We start from the raw sequence: 11,430 nt of genomic DNA, 5'->3' as shown, positions 1-11,430 counted from the left end.
CCCCCCCCCCCCCCAACCAGTGGCCAGTCAGTTACTGGAGGTCCCCCCATGGCCAATCATGCTGCAGCCAGTCATTGAAAGGGGCGGGCTGCGGTTGATTGCACTGACCTGGAAGTACCGCACCAACCCAGAAATGCCAGTGGGAGACCACAGGGATCACTTCCCCTGGCACCCCCACTCCCTGACCGGCGCTCTCAGGGGGTGCACCAGCTCTCTCGCCTGCCCTCTCTGCCTGACCAAATTCCCCTCAGGTCCCTGGGGCTGCCCTGGGTTGGGGACCATGGATTGTGGTGGTGGGGAAGCCCCCCCCCCCAAGGCAGGGACTCCCCAGTTCCCCCATGCTGGGTTGCATCCCTTCTGTGGCAGCAGCTGAAGCAATCAGGAGCTGGGAAGGGAGTGGGGGAATTCCCCATGGCTCCCCAGGGCTGCCTGGGCTGGCGAACCCAGGTTGAGGGAATACCACCTGAGGGGGAGGCTCCCTCAAGGTAGGCCAGCACCCAGCCAGGGGGCTCTTTAACCCCTTGTGGGCAGGGGGCATCAGGGGCTGGGGATACTTGGCTGGGCTGGCAATAGGGTGGCCATTGAGGTACCTCAAGAATAGAAGACAATTGCATTTAGGGTCTCCACCGCTGTGATTGTCACGTGCCTCCTGAGGCTGGGGTGGGATGGCGAGTTCCTGTAGTGGCAGTGTTGGCAGTGGGTGTGTGGCAGTGGTGAAACACGCTGTAGCACCCCCTGCCTAATGGCCTGGCAGTGCAGACCTCCCCTGGCCTTTCCCAATTGAAAACTGAATGTCTCTTCAGTTGGTTATCAGTTCAACCTATGCAGCTTAGAGGAAGCTGCCTAGATTGAATCGATTCAGCCTAAGGCTTTTTGATCATTTGTATTCAGCCCTGGTCTTTTTGCTAGACTGTAAGTGGTTTGGGGCGGGAACTGCCTATTCCTAGAAGAAGGTACTGCAGCTAGTATAATGGACCCCCAGTCTTATGTGAGGCTGCTAGGGTATATTGCACTCTAAGCACATCGCACAAGCTTCTGTTTAAATGCGTTGGGAGAGCACTGCCTCTGGGCTGTGAGACTGACTGGCTGACCCTGTTTTTCTGACCCATGACAATGTGGCTGAGGCAGGCAGAGATGTGCCTGTGACGGAAGAAGGAGCAATGCAATGGGAATGACACCGTCAGCTGTCTGCTGTCCTGCTAGTCTCAGTTCCTGCTTCTTTCTCTTTCACTCTTACAGCCTGGTCCAGAAATGGATTCAGAAGCCATCCCCACTCTTCCCAGCCCAGTGCCATGTTCTTACCACAAAACCACACTGCACTGCATAAAGACAATTGGTTCCAGGTATGTTGCCATCAATCAAGCTGGCCTAGCAGTCAGAAAGCATCTGAACATTAAGCCTCATTCTCTCATGCAGTAAAAAGCGTAGATGGATAAACATATGCCATTATGCATGAGACAAATAACTTGCTCCAGTTAATTTAGTGTGGTTATAGACACAGAACTGTGCCCCAGCAGGCTGCTGTCAACACCGCCCCTTAGTCTAATTCCTCAAAGACCTGTGAAGCCGAGTAGATGTGAATGACACGTAACAGTGACGTGTTGTGACCTCTGCATAAGTGACTCTAGCATGGATGAGGACTGAGGATCCCATGAAACCATGTCCCTTACACATCCTCTGGCCAGCCTGGAGGTGGTAGCACACTTCAGCAACAAGGTGGTATGTCTGCTTAGCCCAAAGGACAATACAGTCATTAGCATCTTGGCTCCACTTTTGGTTAGCGTGACAGCTGCTCCTAGATGCTTTTTCACAATGGTTCTTTTCTAATAGTGGAATATCGCTTTAAACACTGGATTGAGAAGAGGACGGAAAAAATGAAAGTAGCTTAGTGTCATGTACACTGGAACTTTGACTACTAATTTCAGATACTAGTAACCAGTTACCAATACAAATCCCTAGTGTAGACCGACAAAGCTGCATTAACACTGGAAGAAGTAACCTCTACTTGATACCAGTGGAAGGGGCACCAGTGAAAATCACAGCCCTTATATAGCTATCTATGCTAGGGAGAAAAGCTATACAGTGACGTCACTGTGTAGTCATTAGTGGAAACAGCAGTGCTCTGATGCAAGCAGGAGGTACATGGAGCCAGAGGCCCGAGAGTGAAAAAGCTTGGCATAAGTGTTTAAAGCGATCGGTATTTAAGAAGTCCCAGTAATAAAATCAGTCATGCAGTGGTGAACAAGTGACATAATGAACTGCACCCATGTGCAGAGCAGGCAAATCGCTTGAGGGTCTTTGGAAGCAGCAAAGCACTGATCACTGCAAAGTTCCTGCCCTGTCTTACCCACTTTTTTCCAAAGCAGTAAGAGATGTTAATGCTAACTGATAGAAGGTGTCAAGGGTGAGGAGCCCATCAACGTGTGCACTTTGTAACTCTATAGGGAAGGAAGTGTCCAGGCAGACACAGCTGATGCACAGGTCACCCTGTGATACAGTGGGCAGAGAAAGGCAGGAGACCTGGAATGAGGTGAAGACAGAGTGGCCTCTGCATACTATTTGACTGTTACCTGTTCTGGGGACTTCTGTAGGGTGTGTAACTGATGTATGCACATGTCTCAATTTTGCCTTTCCTGCCCAGAGCAGGGGGGCTGGACCCGATGATCTCACAAGGTCCCTTCCAGCCCTAAACTTCTGTGAATCTGTGGAACAAGCCTCACTCACCGATTTCTATTTCTCTTAAGCTTTCCAATATGCTGCTATCAGACATGTCTTTGGGTCCCTATGTAAGTCTTATTCACATTGCTGGTCTTCACTGGCTCTCCTGTATGGCTGTACGGCTGCGCGAAATTTCGCCGGCTTTTCCGTTTTGAGGCTGTTTTGACTTGTTTCGAGCTCGAAACAGTGAAATTGAAACGAAACAAAAGGCTTCAAAACAGCCTTGAAATGGGCAGTCAAAATACTTTGAAAGTTTCGAAACATTTTGAGTTTTGAAGCTGGGCGTGCTTGCAGGGAAAAAAAGTAAGGAGAGGGAGGGGGAAGAGGGGCGAAGGACTGCTCTCATATTCACTGTGTAGCTGGCCAGTGAGTGTGATCCTTCCCTGAGGTCCCTTCCAATCCCCATGCGCTGGGGGAGGAACAAAAAAACAGCATAAAAATCATTGTTTGAACTGAGCTTTCTCTGGGCCTTCACACTTAAAAGTGACACAAGTTTTGCTCTGAACAGTTTGAGGTGCAGTTTCCCAGAAACCCCTGCACCTATCTCCTTGAAACATGGCAGGCTTCATGGCCTCAGAAGGAGCTACCATCCTGGCAAGTTCCACTGAAATCAGACAGGAAACGACAAAGTTATAGGAAGTTTCATGCTTTCCCATTATAGCCTATGGATGAAATGTCAAAATAGCGTTGAAACAGCGAAGCAGTTTCGACAAAACAAAACGGAACAGTGGCTTTGAAACGAAACAAAACTCGAAACGAAACACTGTTCTGTCGAAACGGCCAAATGGAAGTCAAAACAAAACGGTGCGGTTTCACACAGCCCTAATGGGCAGCTGCAAATGTAATGTGCCTGTAGTTCTTGGATCCAACCCCAATGAAACACAGGAATCTCAGGTGTAACCCACTAGTGGCCACACATGGTCAGAACTGGGGCAAACCTTCACTGTAGACAGAGCTAAGTTAGTACAAGGTGGGCGCATCTACACAAGCTGCTATGTTGCTGTAGTATCGGCAGGCACGAACAGTGATGCTGACCCTCCTGCACAGTAATGTTGGAAATGACCCATGCAGCGCCGGGACTGCACACTAACCATGGTTACTGCACAGTCATTTGGTACTTGCTTAAGCAAGTCCAGTGAACATGCAGAGGATTTCACTGCTGCTACCACTTGAGGCCCTTTCGTTTTACAGCAGCCAGAGTAACCCAGCAACGGGTCTCGCTTGCGATGTGCAGTGATCCAAGAGCCCCCTCTCCCATGCTCACCTCTAGCCCACCCAGTAATAATCAAAGGGCATCACAGGCTTCATTTGAAGGATTCATAATGGCCAACTATGCTTCTTTTGGCGGAGTACAGTTCTTCCAGAGATACAGCTCTCATAGTGTTCAAGAGGCTTTCACAACACCCAGACCACCACCGCCACCACCTCCACACCTGAAGCAACAGCTCATTCCACGAGACCAGTATTTCGACTTAGTGAGATTAGTTCTGCAGCAAAGTAGCTGTACTGGTGAAGGTATGGGAATGGGAATACTCACCAGAAAGGAGCTGGACTGGAAAAACCAATGTGTTTGTTCATGTAAATTGAGAAAATTGTATCAAATTTCCCAAAGGCAAATGAATCAGTTCCACCCTGTCTACTCTCTGTTCACACAATCCCTGCAAAGAGATTGCTGAACCCGCACAACAGCAAGGTTGTTGTTTAAAGCTAAGAATTTACTGAAAATTAAGACAAACTTTGCTGTTTAGAGGCTAACTCATCTGTGCCATGGTCTTCTCTTACCCTGAAACTGTGTTACTCAACTATCAGGTTGAGTAACACAACTTTGCCTTCTTCTCTGGCCCCCCAGGCTGGGCCAAAATACTAATGCATCACCTGTTCTCCCTGTATTGCTGACATCACCCACTCAGTGGCTCCATCTTGCTCCCTACTCCCTTCCTGAGTCTTTCACCTTATGGCCGCCTGGGTCTCCACACATAGCTGCATGGCTTCTCCCACGCTGCACCCACGTTGGGTACAGCCTTCCTGTACTTATTCACCAAGCTTCAGCTTTCAAATACCTCCCTGAAATCTACCTCTGCAAGCACCCTTCCCCTTCCTCCTCCTCTATCACCTCCATCACTCCCTCCACTGGACATTTCCCTGCCTCTCAAGCTTATCTGTTTTACTTGAATGATGCAGAGAATGGATCTCATGGTTTTTTTTAAATATCTACATCAAACCCTGAATACATTTTTTGAAAAAAGAAAGGGAGGCTGGATGCTGATGCTCAGATGAGAGCTGATGGCTGATAGGACAATGCATCGCTCCCCCTTTCTCTGCTCCAGGGCACCTCTCTCTCTCTCTCATATGCAGCGCTGATGGGATAGTACGCATATAAAGAGATATTAACAGACAGTATCATAAAATTATATTGCACAACAGCAGCTGTGGAACAGTTCACATCTGCCCAACCAATTCTGCCCTCAGACATTTGTGTACTTTCCATCAGAAACCTTCCAGACGAGTACTGCATAAAAATCTAATACAGACAGGTGAAGCAGCTTTAGTGGGAATTGAGTAAGTGTGCAAGGCTGGAACTGGGCCTTGTAAACAAATATTGCTGCAATAAACCTGCAGGATAGCCCTGATTTTGAATGGGTGGCAGGGAGATTATTGGTCCTGTAATGGACAAGAGCGTAAGTGGAAAACAGGGTAGATCTGCAACTAAATCAGCGATGTACAGCATAAGCTTTTGCAAGCAGAGGGTTTACTCATCAGGTGCTGCGAAGGGACTGCAGAAAGCAAAGTTGCTAAATAGAAAGCAGTGATTAGAATATATAGGGAAGGGGGGAAGGAATAAAGGGGGCACTGTTGGGAGAGGCACGGTGGGTAGGAGAGGCAAAAACAAAGCAGTTAACCCACTGAGGGACATAGGGCTTATACAAGCTAACCCAGGTAATGGGATAACAAATCATAGTCTTGGCTTAGACCATACTTAACACAATCCAGTCTGCGGACGATTTCTTGTTCCACAGTTTCCTGTTCAAGTTTGTTTTTTGTGGTTTTGTTGTCATATGAGAACAGCCGCTCTGCGGGATGTCCAGGGAGGTTGAAGTGCTTTGTCACAGGCCTGCCCGTGTTTCTGGTCGAGTGTTAGGTGGGTGTTCATTCATTCTTACACGCAGGGGTTGCCCTGTCTGCCCCACGCAGACAGCACAAGGGCACTGTAAGGAGGTGATGGCATGTAACACGGGAACACTGGGCACCAGATCCAGAGCAATGCTGTGCTCAAAGGGAGCGTGTAGCAAGGTGACCGTAGCATTTCCTTCATGTATTTTCCTTCAAATACATGAAGGAAAATTTCTCTCTGAAAGAGACCTTTACATTTTGTGTTGGAGAGATTCCTCCCTTTCCTCCACACTCCCAATGACTCCCAGTTTCTTTCTTTTAAAAATAAATATGGAGCAGTCTGAACCATTTCACTTGGTGGTCACTCTACTCACCAGACTGCTGCAGGCATTTTAAGGATGAATAAAATTTGATAGTCACATGAAAGAGAAAAACATTTCTTCCTCTGCTTTCCCTTCCCCCTTAATTACCATCTCCCTACTCTCGCCTAAAGATTTGGGTCTTTAACAGCTTCACAGCCTGGGTGAATTATACATTTAAAAATATAAGAGAAGTAAACGCACAGTCCTTAAATATACAGAAAACAGAATCCTCTGTAATGAACAACTGGTGCTGTGAATGACTGGTATTGATATCCCTCGATACTCATGTTCATTCAGGCTTTGTTGAATTCAAGTGCAGGTAATACAGCACATGGAGCCACATCCATCCACTCAGTCGTCTATGAAAACTGTGTCACTAATGACAAACAATATGTGACACGTGCCATAACAGCAACACCTCTGCAGAAGCCAACAAAAGATGCCTCCGATGTCTCTTTATTAGGAAAAGAGGGCTGGAAGGGACATCAAGAGGTCATTTAGCCTAGCCCTATGCTGAAGGCAGGATCATCCCTGACTCAATCGTCCCAGACAAGTGTCTGTCTAACCTGCTCTTGAACATTTCCAGGGATGGAGATCCCACAACCTGGTCCAATGGATAACCACCCTCATAGTGAGAAAGTCTTCCTGTTGCAGCCTGTGGGGAGAAAACGGAGATCCAAACAACCCGAGCTAAACCTTTAGGTGTTAGCAGGAGAAGGTCATGTCAGCCAGTGCACATTTGCTACCTGAGGAAGGAAAAACAAGCGTCCCAGCTACAAAAATCTTCACGTCCCCATTATCAGGGCTTGCTTCAGTTTCAGAAACAAAACCAGAAGAAATCAGCTCAAACTACTGGGTAATACCCACACAAGACATTTTCAGCTGGCAGGAGAATACCCCGCTGCCTCTCCTTTTCTTTTGGTCCAGATCAGTGTTGTGATGGGCACCTGTTACATGCGGTGAGAGCTTTGACAACTTGCTACAGGCCTATTGCACAAGAGAACCAGAGGTAAGTAAAACCCATTACTAGTTCTCAAAGCAACTGGCATCCCATTATGTTTCATATTTCAGCCTGATGTACCAGGATACTCATTACAATCATGGGTGGAAGTACAACTCACTGGTCAGCATGTATTTCAACTTCCCCTTCTCTGGTGACTGAACTCTGACCTTTCCCAAATGAATCACAGCTATAGAAACACCTTCATTTAGTGAACTGCTGTACTGATGCATAGCCCTAGAGATACCTCTTTATCCATGGTAGACTGGTTTCTTGATTGCCATATACTGCAACAAGACAAATTAGCATTTTTAGATGATCTGTATGGTAATACTTATGGTTGGTTACCTGCCCCTAAAATAAAATGTATACAGTGGTTTTACAGTAAACTGCTGCTCATTTTCTGAAGTCAGTTATTAGTTTTTTTCAGGAAACTTATCATTGCCTTTAGTGAGATTTTTGCTTAAGTAAAGGCTTCTGAACTTGACTCCACAAAAACACGCTTGACGATTGTGTTTGGACCACTACTACTGAATACTGCTTCACTTTTTTAATGATCTTGTTATTAAGTCACCATGTGTTTAGGTAAAGCACCTTTGAGAAAGGTGCCAATCATTGACAACATGTAGGGTGCACCCCCTGAGATTGGCTGTGTTTCCTCTGGAAGCTCCAGCTGCGAAACCACTGGCTTGGTGATCAGCTGGTGAGGGACCACCCCGCCCCCTTGTCTGAGATCGGCCACTGGGGGACCACCCCCCCATCAGTGATCTGGTGCCCCCCCAGACTCGGGAGGCACCAGTTGCCCATGACGTCAATAGTTTTATCTAAGGGGTTTTAGATTTGGGCCCCTCTCTCATACTATGCATCTAAAATATCACTTGTAGAGCAACCTACAGTCTGAAGGCATATCAGGTCTTCTCTGGACTCATACTCTCAGTCAGTCCAAGCAGAAATGGGATTCTCACAGTGAATCTGGGACTGCAAGTTTTGGAGATAACAGAATAGTGTCAGCCATCCCTTATGTTTCTCTATAATTGAATGAGTGCAGTGAAAAGCCAACTTAAGGGGAGTGATTTGATAGTAAGTCTTCATTTATTTTGGGCACTATGGAATGAGCCAGGCTGGTGTTGAATATACTGCAATACCAACATGGAAAAGTGCCATTATACAAAGCACAGCATCACTTCACTGGTTAGTTCTAAGCATGCCATTAAAAAGCCAAAACCCCCAACTTAATTTTGTTCATATGTTCATCCCAAACCCCAAGTCCTTCTCCTGATTCTTTCAAGCTGCAAGATCATCAGCTTAATACATTGCAGCCATTTTTTTCTTGGAAACTATTTTCCTCAGAGACAGAAAAGTTTTATATTATGACTACTTATACCCATCAAAAACCTCTAGTAATGCTCACACAATTACTCAAGATGAAGGATCTTTGAAGTTAGTGGAACGTGAGAGCTTGAATTCCCTTCTGTTCAGATACAGGTTTTAGAGTACATTCATCACTGACATGTTGTCAGGAGATACATTCACAATTTGGAATATAACACACCTTCATTGTTAAGCTCCACAAAAATGCCACAAAATGCTCATAATTTTTCCAAGTTGGATGCTCCATTACACAAGAGTGTAGAGTACAACACATGATTTCAATGGAGTTACACTAATGTAATAGGGTCCTTGTACATGTGATGAAATTGCCCCTTTTAGTGCTTTAATTGCCCTTTTTAACAACTTAATTGCGTAACAGTGTACACATTTGCCAGTGTATTATGATTATATTTTGTAAAAGTGTATGCCTTTGGCGTATTTTGATCTAAATTATGTTTTTACATAGCAAACTAAAACACATCCCATGTATTTTAGTTTGCTACGTAACAAATTACAGCGATATTTGTCACGTGTACAAGAGCCCTTAGTGTCCTTGCTGACACAACATTTGCCATTAACCAGAGCAACCTGGAGGAAGTGGATAGTTCAGTGAAGAGGAAACGGTCATTTTTCTGCCAGGTGGCTGGTTCAGCTCTAGCTTGGGTTGATGCTAACCAAAAGGTGCGACTCAGGTGGTACAAAAGCAACAACTTGGTAGCCTCAGATGTCTCTCACTACAACTGTGTCCAGATTAAATAAATTAGTTTAAACAATGTGACAATTGGCACCAAATGATGTTCTTGTTGGCGAGCCAAATGAAAATGAGCTGCTTACTCTAGGTTAGGCTTGAGGGCTATAACGTCACTTTGGGAGAAGCCAACGTCTGTGTTACACCTGATTAACTTCTAACAAGAGGACTTCACCCTTCTGGGCTGTTGTGAGCATAACAAAGGGGGAAGGGGCCTACTGGCACATCAGCCCTAGGTGCAGGCCCAGGAGGGTGTGCTAAAATACCAGCTGCACTGCTGGCTCAGATGCCAATGTGCCACCAGCAGTGCAGCCACTGATGCTGCAGTGCATTCAAGTGCCCATTACACCAGGGCTGCTGGCATCAAAAGAACTGCTCCTGGTTTATATTGCTGCGAAGAAGGAAAGAATCAGCCCCAGTGAGATCCAAAAATGCGTGAGTAAACAGTTGCTATTATGTTTGCGCGCATCTCTCAGGAGTCTTAGGAAAAGCAGAACAAGAGTGGAAGAGTTCACTTTGAGGACAGTTAGGAAACGGGTCATTTTAATTGTGCCCCCTGCACTCAGGCACTTACCTGACACAGAAGTACAAAACCACTGGTCCTGACTTCTTGGGGAAGTCATGTTCCAGTACTCTCCGGTCCAGCTGAAGCCAGTTTAAATGTCCCCTAACAAGAGAAGAGAAGAGGCACTCATTAGAAACAAAAGGCTCCTTGCTGCACATGGCAATGGGGGCTGAGGGTGTTAAAAAAGGAACCAAAATGTATGATGTATGCCCTTGGCTACTGTATGATCCTTGAGAAATGCACAGAAAATGTTTGACAGAAAGAGGCAATATTATCTTGGCCACATTTCAGCCCAAGTATTTAATAGATAAAAGTTCAATCTGTCAGGGTGAGAGCTGGCAGCACAGAGTGAGAGGACAGACCACCAAAACGATAAGAGCATCACTTTTTATTACAGCTCCCCCGGTGTGGCTCCGTCATTAAAAGTCTGTCAGGATTTTCATTAAAAATCCTGATTGTTAGGAGTTTGTACAATGCCTGTAATATTTCACTCGAAGCCAGACCCAGCCACATAAAGTCTCAGACAGTTTATTTACCACCCGGCATGCCTGGAATAGCCTCCCAGTGCCTGCCAGGCCTTTTTCTTTCCTTTTTCAGGGCGCTCCTGAAAAACACAGCTGTTCCATGAAACGTTCCAGCTCCAATTACCACATGCTGCTCTCTTCTTGCCTAGATGGTACCTGTCTCTATTTCTTTCTTCTATAATTTATCCGTTTGTGTCTTTCCATCCTGAGCCTTCCCAGGCAAGAATTCAGGTCGTTGTCACATTCTTTATATTGTTAGCTGCTGCGTGCATGTGCAGCACTATATAAGTACCATTATTTGTATTACAATAGTATTGTAATGAGGCCAAGGCTACCTTGAATTAGACGCCACATAAATATTTAGGGTCCCACCCAAGTCACTGGCAGTTTTACCAAGGCTCCTCTTGTGTGAGGGCTTCACTGATGGAAATTTTGCTATTGATTGCAGTAGGGCCAGGATTTCAGCCAGAGGGAGTGGTAGCCCCGACCCTGAAAAAGCTGACAGCCTAAAGATACACGAGGAAAGAGGGATGAAATGACTTGTGCCTGAACACACAGCAGACCCAAATCCCAGCCCATGAAGACAACTGGATTGGTTCTTTTGTAAAAGAAATACTAAATCCTGAAAATGGCATTTATTCAGCAATATAGTGGCTGAATGTAGCTGCCAGGCTTGCAGAGGTCCCGCTTTCCTCCTTAAAAAGGTAAAAGCAGTAGTTTGAGGAGGGCTTTTGTCTCCTGCATTCAATCTGACATTCCTGTACCAAACCTTAAAACCCCAAGGCCTGGCACAAGGAGGTGGCAAGGGAAGTTTCCACTTGTATAGAAGGGATGCTGGGGATTAAGGTCACCGGCCAACCGGCTGAGAAGGGGACAGGCAAAGGTAAAGAAATGTTAACTTTTTGGACAGAGAAGAATGAGGTAAGAGGACAGGCTACCCTGTTCCACACAGTGCTAGAATGCTCTTTTCCTTTTTCCATCAAGACTGAAATATTAGTAGAATAGTATAGAAAAAACTGTATTACTTCTGT

At 46.0% G+C, this 11,430-nt stretch overlaps 1 protein-coding gene across 4 annotated transcripts in view; it reads right to left on the bottom strand.

Annotated features, from left to right (window-relative positions):
- The window catches only part of FRMD4A (FERM domain containing 4A), a 379,383-nt gene that overhangs the window by 145,663 nt on the left and 222,290 nt on the right, over window positions 1-11,430 (bottom strand). For all 4 annotated transcript variants that reach the window (XM_019509538.1, XM_019509536.1, XM_019509535.1 and 1 more), the window contains exon 4: window positions 9,885-9,977. In XM_019509538.1, the coding sequence (XP_019365083.1) occupies window positions 9,885-9,977 (93 nt within the window). The remainder of the gene's footprint in view (window positions 1-9,884; window positions 9,978-11,430) is intronic.

Source organism: Gavialis gangeticus, unplaced genomic scaffold, assembly GCF_001723915.1.
Source record: "Gavialis gangeticus isolate Ggan-Ray unplaced genomic scaffold, GavGan_comp1, whole genome shotgun sequence".
NCBI classification, from domain to species: Eukaryota; Metazoa; Chordata; order Crocodylia; family Gavialidae; genus Gavialis; species Gavialis gangeticus.
This window is presented reverse-complemented; position numbering and strand designations above follow the sequence as displayed.